Source organism: Seriola aureovittata, chromosome 15 (genome assembly GCF_021018895.1).
Source record: "Seriola aureovittata isolate HTS-2021-v1 ecotype China chromosome 15, ASM2101889v1, whole genome shotgun sequence".
NCBI lineage: Eukaryota > Metazoa > Chordata > Actinopteri > Carangiformes > Carangidae > Seriola > Seriola aureovittata.
The window spans coordinates 2860254-2882980 of record NC_079378.1 but is presented as its reverse complement, the minus strand read 5'-3'; the positions used below and the strand labels follow the sequence as shown (position 1 = coordinate 2882980).

Sequence of the window (22727 nt, the reverse complement as noted above, 5' to 3'; positions counted from 1 at the left end):
ATCAACCGGGTACGTGCGTTTGCGTACACAGTATGTGACTGTCCAATGCAGCACCGTGAGGAATGACATCATGTGTTGCAGCAAAAACTTGCGCCAGGTTCAGGTTTATGCCGCGCTACGATGCCAAATCTCGCTGTTTTCACCACCTACTGAATCTATGGACCGGCTCCATTGAAATGAATGAGAGGGCCGTGTTTATTTGTTTTTTTCACAAAGGACTACTGTACTGATAAAGTCAAACCTATAGTGTAGAGCTGAGCCTGACGAGCTGAGTCTGAAATGTCCTAAAATGGCCGCCATACAGAGAGGAATTAGGAGAGAGCAGGGTAAGGGACCCGGGGACACAGAGTCCTGCCGGGTTTAATTCGAACTGTCTGATTTAAAAAGGCCTTTATATCCTCCAAATAACTGCCTAGAGAAAAGCAACAGGACGGAGCATCTCACCGACCGGCTTAAAAAAAAAAAAATACACCCAAAGAACACCCAAATCCTTCGCGTGTCTCCGTTGGATCAGACGCTTCGGTGCTTAACGCTCTGCTGGTTTTCAGTCCTGCTGCTTTCCTGCTCCATCACCTGCTATAATCCCAGTTATTATAATTCACCTGGAGGAGTCGGTTAATGGACAGACCAGGGGCTGAATGTAAGCCAGAGGTTTCTAACAGGATGTTTTGAATCGTTGATTTTATGGATCATTGATGAAAGTGACGTAAGTCCTTCTTATTATTATTATTATAACACTACAGGCTATATCCACACCTGTATGTGAATTAAAACATCCACTAAATTACATGTATGTTCCAATATTTGACTCAACCTGTTTGGGGAATATTTTGGTTGCAGATGATTCAGACTGACGTTTTGAAAAGACAAGTTTTATGTGACAGCAGAACAAATAACGCAGAGGAAATCTCCACGCTACATGAAGAAATACAATCCAGGAAGTACAATTTAAACACAAAATAAGACTGAAGATGCTAACGGGAAATAGGATAATTAGAATAATAGCATGTATAAAAAAAAATAGGAAGTTACAAACCAGCTACTATTTAGATAAAAACTACATTTCAAATTAATTTTCCTTTTTTTTGTTATTGTAAAACAGGTAAATGTAGGTGAATATACTGCGTTTATGTAACCTGCTTTTTCTGATATGGACTTTGGAGATAAACACAGAAAGCATGTATTAAAAAACGCTAGCATATGAAGGAAATTTGCAACTTGTTGCATTATGGGAAATGTAGTATTCCGTGTTTTTGAAGCTGGACTTTTTATAATTTGTCCCTTTTGTGAGTCCCAAACTTAAACAGAGTAAACACTTTATCTGCAGTGTCTGTTTAACGAGTCACAGGTGAATAATTAATAATAATAAAACTTGGTTCCTTCAACAGTAAAGAGCAGACAACAGCTTTCAATCAGTGACCTCAAGTTACAAACTGGTGAGATGATATCAGATGACTTTACAACACCTGCACCTCCAGCATATTAAATATTCATATCCTCATTAGAGGATGAGACACACACACACACACTGTAACTCTCTTATTTAAACTGCAGTCTCTTTAAATAAAGGTTCAACCTCAGTAAGATGAAGTTTACATACATGTAAAGCAGGAGTCCTTCAGAGTCACATGATCCTGTCCAGAGGTGAAGAGTCACATCACATGAAACAGCTGAATCTTTAGTTTGTGATCCTGCACGTCTCGACTTCACCCCGTCCGCCGCTGTGAGTGAAATGACGTGTTTGTGTGTCACATGATGAGAGAGAGAGAGAGAGAGAGAGATGGTGGTGAGCTCACTCTACCTGCAGCTATTTGACTATCAAACAGCGTCGCTTCTTCAGCAGACTGGATTCAAATCGTGGCGAGCAGCGAACCTCCCTGTGAACCACGGCGGTCGCATCACTACAGGTCGTCGTGTAGCGTTCAGTGACCTAAGGGCAGCGACTATAGGAAGCATAGAGGGAGAGACAGTTGTTATTAACCAGCAATAAAATCAAGTCTAGAAGAGACTGGGAGCCAATGTAAAGATACTAAAATGGGTGTAATGTGCTCTCAGGTGGAAAGGAAAGTTACAGGGATCACATCAGTCCAAACACGTGTCTCGGATGTCTCACAAAACACACACACACACACACACACACACACACACACACGCACACAGAGAGCGTCTGATCAATGACAATCCTCCAGCCGGTCGTTTCCTGGACCTTTTCAGATGAACACTGAGTCTGTTGTCTTCATCAATTCCTCTGTCATAAAGATCAGTCTGTTCGTCTGTCACCCCACACACGCACACACACACACACACACACACACACACACACACACACACACACCACACACACACACACACACACACACACAGCCAAGTACGCACGTGCTCTCGACCTCTTGCCCCATTATTACCTCCTAAGCTGCCATCAGTGTGGTCCCTTGGCATCGCACAGCTGACTGATTGTGGAGGATCCACAGGCGTTTTTATAATCACAACTTGTAAAACACATAGAAATCCCCTGTCTTTTCTTGGACCGGGGGATTTCTGTTCTGGTCCAAGTCATCTAAGGTGAACGAGTCTTCCAGTAAGTTAACACTTTGCAAAATATACTTATTTTTACTTATTTGAGTTGAGTTTAGAGATACAACTCTTATAGCTCTACGTTAATGATGCTGCTCCCGGGAGATGGCTGGGTTATGGTGTGTGTATGTGTGTGTGTGTGTGTGTGTGTGTGTGTGAGTGGACATCTTGTAGTGGAGATGCTTGGGTGTGTTTTTGTTTCGTCTCGTCTCATCACCTCACCCAGCACAGATCATCTCCAGCTCTGCGGTCCTCAGTGGGAGCTCTGAAGTTTTTCATCCAGCAGTGATGAGAGAGAGAGAAAGAGAGAGACGCCGCCGCCGCCGCCGCCGCCGCCGCACACTTCAATGTCCCGGCCTCTTGCAACACGACGGCAATAAAACAATACAGCGATGAGCCGGAGACGATTGCATCGCTATGACAACAGCTCTCTGTGGGAGCGGGGGACAAACAAAAGCTATTATATAAAGAGAGCCGTGAACTCTGCTGTTTTCTGTGCCGAGAACGGTTCAATTCAAGGAAATTAAAAGCCTCTCCGCTGTGTCATTAACTTACTGTTGTGGCGTATATGTGTTTCAAATTGTTCGGCAGGGTCACTGCAAATACCCTGTGAGTGTGTGTGTGTGTGTTGTGTGGCAATCTGCCACTTACTGGAGGTTCAGTATTCACCATCAATACAGAACTTTAGCTTCGTTGAGTGTGTAGGCCTTTTCCTCTTACTAAACGGTGAGTGGACTGCGCTCTTCTAGTCTTGACAACCACTCAAAAGCACTTTAAAATGAAGGTCACATTCACCCGTTCACACAGCGCTAGTTCTATACAAACCAATGGTACATCATCAGGGGAATTTGGGGTTCAGTGTCGTGCGAAGGGGACACGTTGACGTGCAGACCGGAGGAGCCGATGATCGAAACCACTGACCTTCCAACCCCCTCTACCTCCTGAGCCACAGCCGCCACCACTTTAACCACCTTTCTGAGATGTTTAAAGTACATTTAAAGAATGAAAACTACTCCTGCAAACCCAGGAGCTTGTGTTTCAAGCTGTTTTTTTTCCATCAGAGATGCTGGAAAGGTCAGGACCTCCACTGACCCCTACCAGAAGGAGCTCTCAGAAGCTGTTCACCTGGGGCGAGGTGGGCTGGACTTTCAGCCACAATGCTGAGCCGTTTTTCAAAATGATGAAGATGAAAAGTCAAAGGATCGCCATCATCCTGTGAGAAACACGAACGTCTGGATCAGATTTCACTGGCATCAATCCAGTAGTTCTGTCACTTCATTGGCGTCTATTAAATCTTAATTAGACAGACTCGTTCATGGAGCTCAGCAACCGGCAGCATTGTGGGATCAGTGCCATTTAACAGCCAAATAAATCCACTATTTTAATGGGCAGATACATAATAAGGCCTATGATAGTGTTTCATATTTGGCTGGACCTAAAACACGAATGTCGCTGACTGACTGAGTGAGTGATGAAGTTACACAGTTGGTTGATCAGTGCTCGTTGCTCTTTTAAATCGCAATCCAGACATGTCGAGGTAGATTAGACGGGATGTACCTACTGTATGTGGGGGGAGGAAGTACATCAACCCCAGGAGATAGGATGTGTTGCATAAATCACAAATAAATAGAGTCTGTATTTTCATTAAAACCTTCTTTGTCTGTATTTATTCCTCTTTTTTTCTTGACATTTCAGAGACAAGAAAAGGATCTTTGGCTGATGAGATGTCAAATTGCTGATTGCTTGTTTTCCTACTTCCTGTCCTCATCAGAGAAACCGGGCCGCTTCATGTTGAGATGTTAAGTGTCTCACATGCAGCACGTCTGGGAAAAAGAGGCATTTCAGAGTCACGAGTGCCCTTTAAGCTCTTTTCTGAGCTTTCAAACAGTGTTTAATTCTTCTCCGTCCTCACAGCCTTTGGTAAAATGAAGTGGGCATATCAAAGATTTAAAAAAAAAAAAAAAAGAAAGAAAAAGGAAAAGCCATTTAACCAGCGGTGGGGCGTTTACAGTCTTGAATCTACACAGATCCACAGGAACTTCCAGGATCCTTAAAGGGGAACTCCACTGATTTTATGCACCAAAGTCCGTTGTCTAGGTTTTTGGGGTGAACCACGACCACGACTCTTGAACAGTTGAGTCAGCGTCGGTCGGGTCTGAAGAATACAACTATGACAATGACAAAAACATCGGATTGTGTGGCGTTAGGAAGAGTCAACGCTACAATCGCAGCAGCTAGCATTAAAGCAGATGAATATCTTGACTGTTGGTGGTCAGGTTGCTTTGTGGGTATGTGTTGAATAAAAAAAGATGATGGTTCTGTGTCACTGAATTTGATGCTTTTCTTAAAAAAAAATCTCTCACTCAAGACCATTTAAACACAGCTGAGGCTAGGATGGAGCGCTAGATTGACAGGAGGACCGGTGTAGCGTCGGCAGCAAAGCGGACGTTGAACCGGACCGTTGTGGTGAAGAGGGAGCTGAGCCAGAAGACAAAGCTCTCAATTTACCACTTGATCATCGTTTCGACCCTGAGCAGTGACCGAAAGATATAAGATTGCAGATACAGGCGGCTAACCTTTCCGGCCTGAGCTCGGACATCCAGAGGGAGTTCGGTGTAGAGCCGCTGCTACTTCACGCCCAAAGAAGCCAGTTGAGGTGTTTCGGGGTATCTTGTTAGGACGCCTTCCCTTTGGAGGTTCTCCCAACACGTTTAACTTGTAAGAGTCCTCGGGGTAAACCCAGAAAACACTGGAGAGACTATATATTACATCTGGCCTGGGAACGACTCCGGCTCCCCCAGGAGGAGCTGGAAAATGTTGCTGTGGAGACGGACGTCTGGAATACTTTAACTGACCTGCTGCCACTGTGACACGACCTCGGATAAGCAGAAGAAAATGGACATGAACACATTACTGTGACTGAAGAGATAAAATACTGGACAGAAACAACAATATATCTCATAAAGCAACTTTAATTTTGGTTCATGTTATATTAAATTGGGCTGATCGTCATTTCTGACCACATTCGTTTGGATCCTGACGAGGTGATGTAGGAAAAATCACAGCTCCCTCACGGGGCGGACACACGTGGCTCCAGAGTTTTATTGCTGCTGGTAAGGTTTTAAAATGAGAAGAGAGCTGAACCTAATTAACTTGTCAGCATGAAAGGAAAGCATACGCAAAGGCTGATTATAAAAGTTATGACTTGTTGTTTAATAACTTTTATCAATAGCGAAAAGCTAATTTCACGACGGTACACTCACACGTTTATGAAATATTTGGTATGGACCGTCAGTTAGCACCAGTTTCCTCACAGCGTACGGTGATGAAAAGTCTTGTTTTAAGAATCCCCTGGAGATATTAGTATTAACGCAGCCCGTCGAAATAATGAGTCACGTTTCTCTCCTGGGTGATCACGACCAAACTGGCTTTTCTGAGTTCCCATGAGGCTTTGCTGTTGCCGCTGGGGGAAGGGTGGAGGCGGTGGATCACGACATGCCGGTACCAGGGGGAGCGTATATGCGTCAAACAAATATCTCTTAAAAACACACACACATACGCATCACAAGCATATTTATATTTAATGGATTTTTTTAAATTGTCTTTCAGATCTCTTCACCAAAGAGACGACAACACTGTTTGGGCTCTGAGTTGTGGTTTCCCTCCGACTGAGATGAGAAAACGACGTAGTAACAGTTCGTCTCTGGACTGATGGAGGATCTAAAAATGGAGTCGTTGTACCGAGCTGATTGTGGCTCCCAGCAGGTGGAAGGATGGGAACTCCTCTGAAGTGGTTTTCAGCTGACGTGTCCACCCACGCCGAGTGTGAAAGAGTGCGAGTAGTGGATTTTTATGTGACGACATGAGATTGTAGAAACTTTGCTGCCTGACTTGTTTTTGTTGTGGCGCCTGGCTCAGTCGACTGGTCCGCCACTTCAGTCCAGACTGAAATATCTTAATAATTATATTATCATTATATTATTCTATCAACACATTTTATCATGTTTTTTTTCATGAGATTTATTATTACAATTCCTTTTTTTGATACATAAATTATTATTTATTATTATAAGTATTATTATTAAATATTTTGGTTGTATTCATTACATTCTCCCTATGATTATATTTATATATTACTCTATTTACAAATGTTTAATAATATCATATTAGCATATTTTTGTTGTGAGATTTATTATTACTTTTGCTTTTTTAATATCATTTAAATTATTATTGTTATATAGTTTTTTATTTTATAATTTCATTATATTCTCCCTACAATTATATTTATTACATCATTAATGTGTACTACACTTTCCTTTTCACCCTCTCTCAAGACAGATATTTACAACTACATCACATATAAACGTGAAAAACACACACACACACACACACACACACACACCATAGTCTTTTCATTTCCATATCTCTAAGTGTTTATTGTCTTTGTTGTCGTGTATATGTCAATTATGTGTACCATTCGTGTTACACTTGTTTCATTTATAAAAATAATTAATAATAATTGATAAAAATTCATTCAAATTCAAATCAATTCATTTGTTGCTGTATTTCAGTCTGGACCAATGTGGTGGACCGACAGACCAACAGTCACGGCTAAAAAAAGAAAAGGGCATTGGGGATTTAAGCAGAACACAACAGTGCTTTATATCGTAGCAGTTTAACTCCAACGCCTGAACTGGCCCGGACCCGGGCGGGTGGAGTCGTCCGGTCGAGAGAGAGTGACCCGACAGAAACATGAAGAAAAATAACCGAACAATAGGACGAGGATCAGCCAGAGTGGAAACTGAGCGTGGGATCCGACCCAGAGAGAGAGAGAGAGAGAGAGAGAGAGAGAGAGAGAGAGAAGACAATGAAGTGAAAAGAGAAACTACGTCACTTCTCCGAGTCAGAGAGCGTGTGTTCACTCTGACATCAAGTGACACCCAATGGTGACGAATTTGTGTGTGACTGTGGGTGAAGCAAAGTGTGACTGCGTGACGTCTGATCCAGAGGTGTGACACACACACACACACACACACACACACACACACACACACACACACACACACACACATACTCTACAAACAGTGGAGGTCTTTGTGCTGGGACATCCCCTCAAAACAGCCAGCAGCAAGTCTTTTTATTCTCTGTGCTGTTTTGGCACAAATACAATTAAAGTACAGTATCACAAAATGTTGTGCAATGTTGTTTCAATGAAAATGTAATAATTCATTAAGTTAAAAAAAAAAAAAAAAAAAAGACACACTTTTGAAACCTTACAACTAAACGCTTTTTTTAAAGATCATGTTTGTTTACATTTTGGAAAAGAATTAGAGGCCTGAATGTGTTCACTTACAATACATTTCATTTAAATCCTTCTTGAGTTTGAGTTGCCGTGGTAACACAGGGACAGTGGTGAACGGGCGCTGTTTGTTTCTGCACTGATTAACATTTTTATGTCAGTCGGCCTGTTAAGTTCTGGATTACTACAAGAGTTTAGAGGAGAGTATTCGTTTAGACTTCCCATAATAAAAACACATGAACAAAAGCTTCCTGAATGGATTAAACTCAACTCAGATCTAGTGACTGTGAATACTGTCATGGCGGCACGTGTACATGCAGCGGCAGCCCGGCACTCTCAGAGCTACTAAGCATCATAACGGATTGCTGCCAAACTGAATTCTGGCCGTCAGCCAACAGCCAGAGTCTGGCCAGATGTGGGAGTACATGGGCCAAACCCGGGCCGAGGACTCAGGCATATGTTTGGCCAGAAGTTTCATTTTGCTATTATGGTACTTTACTACTTAGAGTAGCAACCTGGCGTCAGCTCCGAAGCCATCAGTTAGCATATTATTAGCGAACTACAGGTTATGCTAGAATAAGCCCCGGCTAACGTTAGCAGCTATGTCCTCCGTGCTAACCAAACATCTTCACTCTCAAAAGCCTTTTCTCAAGAAATAGGTCAGACATGTTGTTAAAAAGTCCAAACAATGAAGCTTAAATTTAACCTCTGTGTTGCTCGTCCAAGTATTTTTTTTTCTAGTAAACGTCTAACCAGTTATTTTACATGTTTGCATTAGCATACAGTACTATAGCTAACGGCTAACAAGCCCTGCTCTGCAAAACAAGAACAACGCTGCTCCTTAATTTGCATTTCTTCTACATGGATCATCAACTGGTGAGGATGCTGACATTTTGTGACCTGGTACCTTTGCCTCGATATTATTTACTGTCATTTCAGCAAACTCGACATTCAAGCTGAGACACTGTGTTTGTCTACCTCTTTGTGAAATGTGGTAAAATTTAGGTAACTCTGTGATCCCTGTAAACTGCATTATGTGCTGTGCTAGGGGCTCAGCAAAGGGTCACTTACACTGATACCTTATAATCAGCAGCAGGTGTGTGAATTAATGTGACAATACTGACCTTCTTGATGCATGAACACACGTCCTCTTCTCCTACACGGCGAGTCAAGAGGACCAGGGTCAGAGAAACTGAACTTATAATGAGGTTAAAGCAGAAGTAGTATTGTTTAGGGCTAAAATCACAAAGCGAAGCACTGCACCGTGGCAGTGTTAAAAGCCTCTAATTATTTTGGCTCTAAAATTACACAGCTTTTCAGCGTTGGCGGAGGCTGCCGCACTGACATTAACCGTGACATTTTTGTTGTTTGAAAAGGATGGAAAAAAAAAAAAAAGAAAAAAGGTGTGAAGAAGAAAAAGAGCGAACAGCAGACTCTGTTCGATGGGTACATCAGGGAGAGTCTACAGGAGGTCCAGAGAAAATAAATAAGCTAATAACAGATGAGGGAGAAGAACAAAGAAAGGGATTAAACAGAAATAAAGGCCTGAAAGCAGCAGCCTCCTTCTACAGCCACAAAAGCTCAGATGAGCTCTTCAGTCGCACCGATATCACTAAAAATAAAATGACTCCTTCCCAAGTCACACGTCTACAGCGGCTCACAGTTAATGCAGAGGGTTCTCTCCTCGTCGCGACCTGAAATCCAGCAAATCCGCAGTCATTATTTTCCGGAGGACAAGGTGTTCATGTTTGAACTGGCTGTGCTGTTTGGCAGAGATCAGTGTGTTTTGTAGTTCACATGCGACGTCAAAGAGGCTAAATCGCATCTATAAATCATGAGTTTACAATGATGCTGTCAATCGTCTGACACCTGGGCTGGTATTTATCCATCACCTCCGAGTGAAGAATTCAGCTCTACTTTGAAGAGGAGGAGTGAAAGAATTTAATAAACTTTTCTTACTTAGGAAATGACTTCACTAGCTACGGATATCATCCAGGGAAAAGAACTGCATCCTATCAATTTTACTTCTAAGGGTCTTCTGCAGAAAGTGCCCAGTCACATTTCAAACTACTGATCCCAGGTGTGTTTGCCTCTAATTACCTCTCAGGTAAATAATGAAGCTTCTGCCACTCTGCACCTGATAAAAGGGCGTTTGATGCTAATTTGATGCAGATGTTAGCATGCTAAAATGCTAAACGAAGATGGTATACATGGGGAACATTACACCTGCTAAAAATCAACATGTTAGCATAACTGTGGTCTCGTTTCCACGCAGCTGTGCGTGTTACGTATTCAAATCAACCGTAAGACTGACAGATATTGGACAAACTGTGTGTCACAGGAAGTTAGCATGAAAACGAATTAGCTAACGGTTCAGCAGCATATTTAGCTAACATTGGTAGCATGCTAGCTGTGCAACATAAATGTGGTTCATACGTGTTTTAACAGATTATTTAACTACACTGTCTACACGCCGACTGGCCCTGTTTTTGTGTCGCTAATGCTTCATGCGTACTCCACAAGACCGGTCAGCAACATACAGAAAAAAATGAGCTTAACGGCTGCGGAGGTGTTTCAAAACAAAACAAACCTGTGTTGATGTGAATGTATTTTTTTAATTACTACTTTTCTGTAGGAAGATCTCAGAGTGATTTCAGAGCATCAGGGTGGATGTTTCCCTGAGAAATGTTTTCTTAAATGTGAGAAAGACGAAAATAAAATCTGTGAAAACTGTGAAAGTGACAGGAGTAATTCACACTTTGGATTAACTTGGACTTTAAATGAATGTTGGCAGTCTGTTTATTAATAGAGGCCGTTTCCTCAGTGCAAGGCTCTTATGATTAATGAACGGTCTATTAACAAGAGAGGGTGAAAACAAAGCTGTTCTAATGCGGTTAAACAACACTGGCAAGAGACACACACACACACACACACACACACACACACACACACACACACACACACAACAGATCAGGTGACACCGAAGCAGACGCACAAGAAAAGATTTGAATGAACGTGGAAAATAAATTTCTTTCCATCAGATATGAAGATTCAAGATCAACCAAACAACCTGCCAGTTTTTTTTTTTTTTTTTACACAAATAAAATCAAGACTTCAGTCCTAAAGGATAAATACACCTGTCTCTATTTACATTTCTACCAATTTAAACAGTTTTCACCTTTAAGGATAATTCTGGTTTGTTACTGTTTGGGTATTTTATTTTTGTAGGTCCGTCTATCCCATATAACAATGTTGTATTTATACAATGAGGAAAGTTAAGAAACACAAGCAGCACTTATATAAAAATATTTTAGGCCTATTTCACATTTGTTCACCAAGCACTCACCTGGAAATGGCCCCAGCCTCCCTCGTCCTGATTAAAAGAAACATTATTTCTCATAATCCTTACTATAATAAACAAGCAGAAAAATATAATTAATTACCATAATTACATAAATACATAAATGAAATAAAGCTCTTTTAAATCTAATACGCTAGATGACGAGGGGAAGCTATTAAGCTACTCCTTTATGTGTTGATTAAAAATATTATATTAAAGGGAACAATTCAACAATTCATACAGCTGTATCGATCTAATTTAACCTAACCTCTGCTGCACCTGACCATAACATAACTGATAGGTGCGCAGAAGTACAACATCACCTCTGATCCTCGAGGCTGATGAGACCCAATCAGGGAGCGACCATGACGTCATTGTTTTTAAAAAGGTCAGTCCAGACGACAACACAACCAAAACAGGGTCTGCAGCGTTTCCAAAAGTCTCTGTTTTCAGGGGCTCGAAAACTCTGGAGTGGTGTGAACGTAGTGTGGATTTAGCAAAAAACAAAACTACAAAAATAAGACCCAAGTTGCAATAAACTTGAATGATCCTTTAACGCTGATGTGAGTATTGGTTAATCCTTAACACACCCTTAAGGAAACAAAAGGACTGAGGTTTTCTGACAGAGAGACACAGCTCAGCTGATCCAAACGTCCACGGTGAAGTTCAGCTAGTTCTTCCGACTCCACGGACTCGCCTTCGACCTCTCAGTCTTTATAAAATCACTGCAGAGGCCAGAGGTTCGAGGATGAGCGGGTCGACTACACGAACACGCGGAGGTTACCGCAGACGGGAAGTGAAGTGAAGCCGATGCAGCGGCAGCGGACGAACACAGCGAGTATAAAAAGAGGCGACTGCGAGCCGGCGGCGTTCCTTCAAACACCAGAAGGCGACGTGTACGGGAAGGGATTTGTCTTCACCTTTGATCCTGTTTGGAAAAGTGGTTCGGTTTAAATGAAGTGCTCTGATAAAAACCCAGTCGAGAGTTTTGTTACAGACCGAAAGACTTTATACAAAGAAACCTGAACAATGAATCCCTCTCTGCACATGCTCATCAAAAGGCCCCTTTTCACAACAGCTGATTTTTAAAAAAAAAACAACAACAAACAAACAAAAAACAGACTTTTGAAGTGAATGTCTTAAAGGGTAAGTTCTGTTTTTCAACACAGGCTGTTAGAGCTGCAACAATGTGCTGATAAATCAATTTATCAACAATTATTTTGATAATCGATTAATCATTTTAGTAAAAATAATTCATTTGTTGGTTCCAGGTTCTCAGATGTGACAACTTGATGTTTGTCTTTATTTTGTACATAATAACTGAAAGTCTTTGGGTTTTGGATCTGTCAGCTGAGGCGTTGACATTTGGTCATTTCAGCTTCTCAAAGGTGAGAATTTAATTTAATAAATTCAATATTTCTGCTTTTGGACTGTTGGTCGGACAAAATTAGGCATTTTAAGGCGTTGGCTGGTGCTCGCTATTTTCTAACATTTTACAATCAAAACAATTAATCGATTAATTTAGAAAATGATCAGTAATGAAAATGATCATTAGTTGCAGCCCTAGACTGTATTAAAAAGGTCAGATCACTCAAATTACACAAAAACAAACAACTTTAGCAGATTCTAGCCACTTCAGGGTTAAACATTTGGGTTAGCTGCAGCAGAAAGAGCCAGGCTAGCTGTTTTTCAGCTGTTTCCAGTCTTTGTGCTAAGCTAAGCTAACCAGCTGGACATATGAGAGTGGTATCCATCTTCTCATCGAACTCTCTCTGACATTCAGTGACTTTACCTTCAGACAAACCCATTTGTCAGCAAGACACATTAGATTTGATTAGATACATTAGCGCCACATTATCTTCACCTAGTGGGTCCTTACATTTCCAAAAACTATGGAGTAAATTATCAAGAGGAAAATCTAAATTACAGAAGCAGAGAAAGGCCATACTTGTGAATTTCTTATCTCGAGATAACAGAGCTTTGTTTTGTGTTTTGCGAGTATGGCCTTTCTCGGCTTCCGTACTAAACGGTTAATTTCTCTCCTTAAACTAAATTTGGCCTCTCCCCCCATTGCCCATGGCTGATACAAAATGCATGCTGGGATACTTGGCTATCCCAAACCCATATATCTTATGGGGCTGTAATTGTCTAAATGTAGACTTTGAATGGGAGCAGTACTTTTGCTGTGACTAATAACGTTTCACAAGACGACACAGACCGAGAAAGTGTTAACTATGAGCAAATAAAACAAATCTGCATGGGTAGACAATAGTTTGAAAACATGTTTTCTCTTTGTAAACATGATGAACTGACCCTTTAAAAGTTTCCCCATCATTTCTCATACGCAGCTTTAATAAATGTCTCTGAAACTTGAGTATTTGGTTCATTTTGGGCGACCAGACGCACAGATATCAGCATTTATTCACTGTGGGACAGTTAAAGGACAATTCCACACTTTCATGAGCTCATGGTTGTTACGTTCAAGATGAATGAGTGTTAAAAATAATAATGAACAAGCAGGAACAAATAGATTTTTACAGCTTCGATGAGACTTTGGTGTCTGGTTTTCTGTTCCCTAAGATCAGTCTACACAAATCACATGACAGCCACTTGTACATTCAGAGGTATTTCATTTTAATAGCTTCAGATATATCAGAGGCCATGTTCGAAGAGGAAGCCATAGACTGCAACAGTACCAGCTGAGGCATTTTTACTGAAGTGATGAACAGACCAGCTTCAGTCTTTGTGTGACGCAGGATTTGACCCAGAGGCTTCAGTTACTCTTGTTGTTTCAGTGACTTCAGATCAGATCTGGATGCACAAAAACTTTGGACTTTTTTGTCTTAAATTGTTGCCACCAAACATTAGAGGTGATCAATCGACAGGACAGATGTAAACCTGGCCTGTCTGTGAATTGTTCAATCAACATCTGGATGAGGAAGAGGAGCGAATAAAATCGTGAAGAGGAAGTTAAAATTTGAAGTCTTGTTTACTTATTTTCTTATCAGATATTGATTGATTTGAAGTTTGGTCATTTTATTAGGGAAACTTCTTGTGCTGATACATTTTCAGGTGGTTGTAGCTCAGTTTATATAAAGGTTTGGGTTAGAAAGTCACTTTTTGTCTGTAAAATATGTTTGTTTGCTGATGATACCATGTTTTATCTATAAAAATAACATTGGCAAAGTAAGGTAAGAAAAGGGTATTGTTTTCTCCTTTAGCAACATTTTTTTTTTCATCTGTTCTTAAAGCCAAAACAGATCATTTTCATCATCAAAAGACAGACAGCTGATTTCTGAACTGGGCCAGTTGAGTGCAGTTATTCTTATGATGGACAACATACCACATATGAGAACACAACAGGATTTCAGGCAGAGCATTGAAACCACAAATGGATTGGCTGACTGGCATCAGCTGATTCATTCATTGGCTGACTAGCAACATCCAATAGGACGATTGTAATGTGACTCTCTGTTGTTACTATTGATTTAACCAGGATTTAATGTTCATGTGTTTGTTGGAGAAGGATGATTTCTCCTTGTTGCTGCTTAGATCCACTGAATGTAACTGATGTGTTTTATTTAAAGTGTCTTAGCCTGAAATAATTTTGATGCTTGGACACTGGCTTTTAAATCAGTAAAGATTCAAATCATATAATTTAATATATGGGAAAAAAACAGTTTCCAACAATAAAGAAACTATTAACAGATATTTACTTGGGGTTAAATAGAGCAGTTATTTCAGTACAAGTCATCATGTAAACTTTACACAACTAAAACCAAAACTGTACTGTTTGCAGAAAAGATTTAATTATAAAATGTTTTTTTACATAATAAATGTTTTTATGAAAACATTAAAAGTGTAGTGACATGATCTTTAAAAACATTAAAGTGTTTAAAACCTCCTTTCATTGTTTTTTTTTCTCATATTCTATCTGTAATAAGCCAATGATAGGAACTGGTTGAATCGACATGTGATCTCTGCACATTCAACAAAAAAGAAAATTGATCTTCCTCTGCTTTCAGTTCAATGTTTGATCGTTATAATTAAAATAAAAAGTGCTCTGAGAAAAGTGGGCCATGATTTGGAAAAAGAGCATTGTGTATCTTCTCGATAATATGTGCCAAATTACTTTTTTTCCTAAAAAAAGAAGTTAATAAAATAATAAAATAATAATAATAAAAGTGTTATTAACATAATTTCAAATACTGCCTTTTTAAAATGTTTTATTTGAGTTAAACCTCTGCTGTTAGCATCTTTTGTGAAAATGGGGGCAGCTCCAAAATATAACTTCAGGGAAAAAAGTGAAGGGTTAATTTAACTTCACGACATCTTTATAGTCACATCTTGAATTGACAAGAGCAACTGAAGCCACTGACACAACAAGTCGATTGTCTCCATCACGGAAAAAAAAAAAAAATACAAACAATATTGTTATAAAAATATCTGCAGATGTAGACGTCACGGCTCTGACATCAAGCAAAGGAAAACCTGGAGTTAAATAGAAGAGAAACGCAGCAGTGAGGTCGGTCTCAGCAGAATGGAGGGCAGAGGAAGTAAAGTGGTCATAGTTCAGTAGCTGAATGTCACTAAGTCGATTCCCTGGACAAAGTGGGGCAATGTAAAGAAATCGAGGAATGCTCAGTCCTCCCTTGGTAACCACTGTGTCACGGTGCCCTCGAGCAAGGCACTTACAGCAGGCGATAGTTCCAGCGGAGCAGCGGCGGCAGCAGCAGCAGCAGCGGCGGCTCCCAGTTCTTTAAGATTAAGATTTACATGGAAATGTAGAAGTGGACGAGTGTGAAAGCAAAGAGCTTTCCCAGTACACAAAATAAAGAAACTAAAAACAACAACAACAAAAACAAAAAGTTCATCTTCTGTCTTCGTCCCCGTCTCCTGGTTCGTCCACAACCGATATTCACACCTTTTTAAATAACATTAAACTTTATGGCTATGCTGAAAATATACATTCTGACATTTAGAGAGAGAGAGTACTGTCTCAAAAATACAAATGTGCAAAAGTTGTAAACAAATGAGATCCTGTGTGTGTGTGTGTGTGTGTGTGTGTGTGTGTGTGTGTGTGTGTGTGTGTGTGTGTCACAGCCTGGTGGGCTCCTCGTCACTGTCACTGCAGTTTCCACAGCAGTCCTGCACACGGAGACAGAAGAGCACAGACTTTCAGCTTCTGTGTTTCATGATTTAAATCATCCGGTTCTCTCTTTCTCTACGTGAAAAAAACCAACTCACTACAACTATAACTGTGAGTTATAAGAATCATATTTAAGTATTATCAGTAACATCTTCTGGTTCTGCAGTAAAATATTCTATAAAACATTATTAGTTACTGAGTCATCGATGCTCCAGCTGCATTTCACTGTCGTAGCTGCTTTTAACTTCTTTATATACAGTTAGATAGTTTAGGCCTGTGGTTCCCAACCTAGGGGTCGGGCCCCTCAAAAGGGTCACCAGATAAGTCTGAGAAGTTTTGAGTAATGGGTAAAAAGTGTATTGTGAGGTCAACGTGACCTTTGACCTTTAGCCACTAAAATCTGGATGTTTGCACCAAATTTGAAGGGATTCCCTTGAGGAGTTCTCGAGATATTGAATTCACAACGCCAAAATCATGTTTTGTGAGGTCACCGTGAGCTTGACCTTTGACCTTTAGCCACTAAAATCCAATCAGTTCATCCTTGAGTCCTGGTGAACATTTTTACCAAATTTGAAGAAATTCCCTCAAAGCGTTACAGAGATATCGTAATAAAACACATAAAGTTTGTATTAATTTTAATAAAAGTAACAAAAGAAACTTAGTAGGTTTAACGATGATATAATAGATACGTTTTGTTAAACTAAATAAAAGTGTTTGTGATGCTGTTTTAAACAATTATAAGAAGCATTAACAGTCTTCAGCATGATATGAGCTTATAATCTAATAAAAAACATGTTTATGATGCTGTTATTAACACTTATGTCGCCTCATTAGATACATTTATAAACTCCTTATTACCTATTAACTGATGATTGTCACAAGGACTTTTTTTCTTAAATAGATTCTTAAATTACATCTGCTAAAATTCAGACTCTTGATATGATGCTGGATTGTAAAAAGAATGATGATGATGATGATGATGATGATGATGATGAGAGAGTGCACCCACCTGTCGGCCAAACAGCCGCTGCAGGAGTCCCTGTTTGGGGGGAGGGGACGGCTGTCCTCTCCAGTCCAGGTCTGGAGGAACCGTCCCGTCCTGGTAGAAAACATTCAGCTCTGTGAAACACTCTGTCTCGATCATCTGCGGGAGAGAAGACGAAGGTTCACTCTTCGCGTCAGACACGTTAAATCTGTGACCACACTGGAGCTCCTTTAATCACGTCCTGTCGCCGCTCTTCTTCTGCAGTGATTTAACGTAACTCTAGTGATCGGAAACTCAATTTTCTGGTCATTTGTGCGCACTGACGTGATTATACAAACAAAGACTCATTCTCCCGGCTTGTAAATACTTTGTGGGCTGTTATCAGATCAAGGTTTTTTTTTTTATGGTGCAAGGAAAAGAAAAGTTCCCATAAATGGCATGATTGTTGTTTATTAACTTGGTCATGGTGGAACAAGTAGAATAAATAGAACTTACAGTGTGTGTGTGTGTGTGTGTGTGTGTGTGTGTGTGTGTGTGACCACGTCTCTCACCTCATTTTGCCAAGGAATAGAAACGCTGCCCGTGGACACTTTGCTGTAGAACGACTCGTCTTTTGGCTCCAGCTCGACGCCCTTCACCGTGGAGAACTGCTCGATGTCCAGCACGTCTTTACAGTAGATGGCCTGCGGCTGCAGAACACAGTCGTTTAGGTGTTACTTACAGTTTCACCTGTGCTATTATTAAAGCTTCTAGTTCTACCTGTGAAACACCTGGAGAATCGGTGACGTCATCAGTTACACCTGAGCTCGGTCACGTATTTACTGAGATTACGTTCTGCAGACTTACGTCGGGGGTGAAGGGCACCTGCAGCATGCCGGCCTCCAGCCGTTTGAAGTTGATGGAGCGGAAGATGGGATGGCCTTTGACCTCAGAGGCTCCGCCCCCCTGGCAGCCCAGCCTCTCCGTGGGATCTTTGGCCAGCAGCTGGCAGGTTCAAAGAAGAAGAAGAAGAAGAAAAACAACATTGTTAAAACACCAGAGTAGAGTGAAAGCTTGAGGAGGAGGAGGTTCTGCTGTGTGTCAAAGATATTAGTCTATGAAATGAAGTTCCAAGATGGAGAAGGATCTGATGAGGAGCTGAGAGACGCCGCTCGTGCATGCACCCACCATTTTGCAGAGGGACGTGGCGTCCTCGGAGAACTTGCTGGAATACTCCTCCTCCACCTCCCTCACCAGCCGCTCCACCTCCTCCCTCTTGATCTTCTTCTTCCTCTGCTGGAAGGGCGACTGGCCTTCGATCATCTCGTACAGCAGGCAGCCCAGCGCCCACCAGTCGGGGCTGAAGGTGTAGCGTTCGTTCTTCACCACCTCCGGAGCTGGGAAGGAGACGGAGGCGAGGGTTTTTGTTTGAACAGAAGAAGATGATTGTAAAAAAACGTTTAAAACCACAGCGACAGAGTGCGACTGACTGTTTCCCAATTCAGTGGCCGTAACCTTCGAAGGCGGCGCGACTAGACTGTCCCGTTTCCTCTGTCCCAAGATTCATTGCGCTCCAGTAATGAAAAGAACATGGCATGGCCTCCTCCGAAAGAATTGGGACACAGCTACTGTTTTTCAGTTCTTACTGGTCGGCCTGTAAAGGTCAGAGGTCACTTACCCATGTATCCTACTGTTCCCACCCGTCCCTTGATGCTCTGCCCGTCAGGCACATGAACCGCCAGACCCAGATCCGATATCCTGATGTGGCCTAAACACTCAAACACATCATGAGAGGAAATCTCATAAGATGAAATGAAATCCAAGAAATATCTCAGATTCTTTCATGAGATTCAGGCTGCAGTAAAAAAAGTCGTTTTAAAGTTTTAAATGAGAAGATATTTTCTGATTCTGAAGAAAAAATATAAACGTTCTTCATTTTCACTTGAATAAATATCGTAAACCTGTTTTGACAGTAGTAAACACTGATGTTCTTTAACTATATAAAGCATTTCAAAAACAAACAGGTCTGAGTAGAGGTGAACAACAAATCATTAGCTGTTGATTCTTCTGATAATTTGCTCATTAAAATGAAGAAAAATTACTTTATTTTGAAAGTCATGAGTTTTCTTTTCCTGTGTTTTATCTGCTCTTAAAGCACTTTGTCACCTTATTTTGAAAAAGTCTATATTGATAAAAGGTGTTTGTAGTTATTTTGGGTTATTAGCAAACAAATCACAAATAAAATCGTCTTTATTTTCTACTTTTACAACGCGGTGGATGGTGAATGTGATGTGATCACAGACGTGTCTAAACTCCTGCAGAAGCCTCGACGTTAAAGTTAAAACCACTTTCATCAAGTTTTCTGTGTTTTTCTTCTGATCCGATCGAACCAGGAGATGTGAGTTTAAAACACAGACACGTTACTGAATCTGGATCTTTACTATGATTAGTCGCAGTCTGAATATTTGCACTTTAAGAGATCTTCACATTGTTTAATCACCAACAATCTTTTTGGGATTGTGCTTGTTTTATTAATGAGGTGTGGTTGCTGTGTGTGACTCGGATCAGACGGTTCTGCTGCAGTCAGAGTCACAGCGCCCTCTGCTGACAGAAGGAAACCATGAACACCAGATTTCCGGCCTGAAGCTGTGACGTCCAGTTTTACAGGATGAATAACAAGTTTTCTAATCTTTAATAAATGTTGATCTTGTGCCCACAGTGTTTTTCAGACAGACGCCGGATGACATATCCTCTGAAGGTACAGTGAGTCAGCTGAGCCACAGAAATAATCACAGACTTTTCACTGACTAATTATTAACGCAGAGCTGCATTGAATTATGTATTCATCAATTCATTAAATTTACTACAAAATAATGTAATATTATGTTTGATAATTGTATCATTTCAATAATATTTTTGAAATTTGAATTTTAAGTGCAAAATTACTTTAAACTAGAGTCTATTTTTGATGTCAGAAGCAGCAGGAACGCTGCACCTGTCCAGAGCATTAATGCGACTCACCGTGGTCGTCCAGCAGGATGTTCTCTGGTTTGAGGTCTCTGAGTGACGGAGGAGGAGAGGGAGAGTGAGAAAACACAGCGAAGAGGACAGGAAGAACAACATGTCCGTCTTTGAGGTTTACACGCTGACCTGTAGACGATGCGTTCCCGGTGCAGGTCCTCCAGCCCACAGCAGATCTCCGCCGAGTAGAAGACGGCCCTCCTCTCGTCGAAACCCGCCTCGCCCATGTGGTAGATGTGAAACTTCAGGTCTCCTCCGTTCATGAGGGTGAGCACCAGGCACAGGGCGTCCTTCGTCTCGTAGGCGTACGCTAAACTCACCTGCGGACAGAGGAGGAGTCTGTGCTTCAGGTACCTCTGGAAACAACATCTGACGTGTGAAGATGTCGCCTCACGCTCGGGAGGAAGCGGCGGACATTTTTATCATTTTAATAATTATAAAAAACAGAAGGTGAGAGGCCGGATTTTTCCTTTAATTTGAGATGATTTCAGGAAGTTGAAGACGGCACGTCCCCGCAACTAAAAAAAAAAAAAATCTCTGCCTGCTGCCAAAACCTCTTTAAAATGACTTTCTGTTAATAAAGTCGTCCAGTTGTGTATTTTCACAATCGAAGCAGCGCTGAAGCCTCCGGGACTCCTCAGGCCTGGGAGCCCCGGACAAACCGACTCACTGCCGTCCAAACCAAACAAGCTGAGCGCAGGTCATCTGGCACAGAATCAAACCAAACCAGAGACAGAACAAACCACAGTGTTGTCTTTTAATTACTGCAGTTGTCAATGTTGCAGACATCACGTCCGACTGACGCACACAGAGAACAAACCCGAAGTGCTTCTTGATTTTAATGTTTACGTTTGGAGGAAAGAAAAAGGAACTGTGTTTTTTTTTTTTTTTAAAACATAATCCTCTGAGTGCTTTTAAAAAAAATGAAACTATTTATTTGTGAGCTGTTGTTTTAGAGATTCACATTTTCAGGAGGAACCAATGAGCTGAGAGTCACAGACAGAGTGGGGGAAGTGTTAGAGTGATGGACATCGTTGGTTTTCTGTCTTTTCACGGTTTGTTTGTTGAGGAGGAAATAAACTGAATGAAGTCGGATCTATAATCTTCCTCTCTGACGTGAACTTTCTCATCAGCTGGAGTTTGAATAAATTCTTTCAGACGAGATATAATAAAAAAAAAAGAAGATGTAACTGCTCACACCTGAGGCAGGTGAGTCTCAAAGATGAAAGGTGAGGCAGAAAAAGCCCAGTGTTCTCTGTATCTGTAGTAAAGATGCAAATACTAGTATATAAGTGGGGCCACGTATTTGCATTCTGCTCTTTATCTGTTTGCTTCCCTCCTTCTCTCTGCTCACATATACAGTATTACACAGCTGAATTCACAAGAAAGCTCTTCTCATTTACATGTTTTTCCGTTTCTGTTGTCACGACAACGGGACAAGTCAAATAAAGAGACCGAAACGTGGCCCATTAAGACGACATCTTAACTTCCAAGTCACTTCCAAGCTGCTGCTATAATCCTGATTTTACAGCCACGACGTCGTCTGACAAAAATCATCTAAAACACACAAGTTAAAGACGAAGACTGAGCTGTGATTTACTCATAAAATCATCAATCAGAAAAAAAGTTAGAGGCTCATTGTAAATTGAATATATATAACTTGTAAATTTAGGAAATAGGTTCATTAATAATGAACCTCTGACTCCTCATCGCTCCCGTCCTCTCGAGTGTTTCCTGGTCGGCAGCCGATTGTGATTCTAAACTGCTGGAAGTAAAAGCAAAACAAAACATTTCTAATTGTTAAAAATCGTCAGTTGACTTACTACAAATCTACTGTTGACTTTCTCCAGGATCTGTTTCTCATTGAGCGCCATGGACTCTCCTTTCCTCTTCTTTATCCTCTTCTTCTCCAGCTTCTTACAGGCGTACATCTTCCCTGTGGCCCGTACCTGACACGCACACACCTGCAGGGTAGAAGAAGAGGAGGAGGAGGAAGAGGAGGAGGAGGAAGAGAAAACCAGGACGCAGGAGGAGAGAGAGAGAAATTAGTTAATGAAAAGGGAATTTTATGTCCTTTTATACATGTGAAAAACGGCAGTAATAAAAGATACAATACGCTCTCTTAACGAAACAGAGAGCGTTTCATCGCGGTTACACATGTGACTTCACAGCATCAGGAAGACAAACAAAACCATGATTGTAAATGACTTAATGATAAGGCGACAGACTGCAAAATTTAAAAAATCCCCTCTTTATTTTATACTGTTGTATAATCAGACTGTTGAAAATGAGCCGTTCCGCTCTGTGAACTGAAGCTCGCAAGATGTGAAGGGAGGGAGGGTGATGATGATGATGAAGAAGAATGTGAGAGAAACACGTG

The 22727-nt window shown here is 41.0% G+C and overlaps 1 protein-coding gene across 1 annotated transcript in view; it reads right to left on the bottom strand.

The window, feature by feature from the left end:
* Positions 1–12209: 12209 nt before the first annotated feature.
* Positions 12210–22727, bottom strand: part of grk6 (G protein-coupled receptor kinase 6) — a 49035-nt gene continuing 38517 nt past the window's right edge. The window contains exons 8-16 of the mRNA XM_056397139.1: positions 22171–22311; positions 20477–20667; positions 20348–20385; positions 19005–19094; positions 18515–18723; positions 18194–18331; positions 17899–18036; positions 17372–17506; positions 12210–16361 (exon numbers count right to left, since the gene is read on the bottom strand). Of these exons, the coding sequence (XP_056253114.1) occupies positions 16311–16361; positions 17372–17506; positions 17899–18036; positions 18194–18331; positions 18515–18723; positions 19005–19094; positions 20348–20385; positions 20477–20667; positions 22171–22311 (1131 nt within the window). The 3' untranslated portion in view covers positions 12210–16310. The remainder of the gene's footprint in view (positions 16362–17371; positions 17507–17898; positions 18037–18193; positions 18332–18514; positions 18724–19004; positions 19095–20347; positions 20386–20476; positions 20668–22170; positions 22312–22727) is intronic.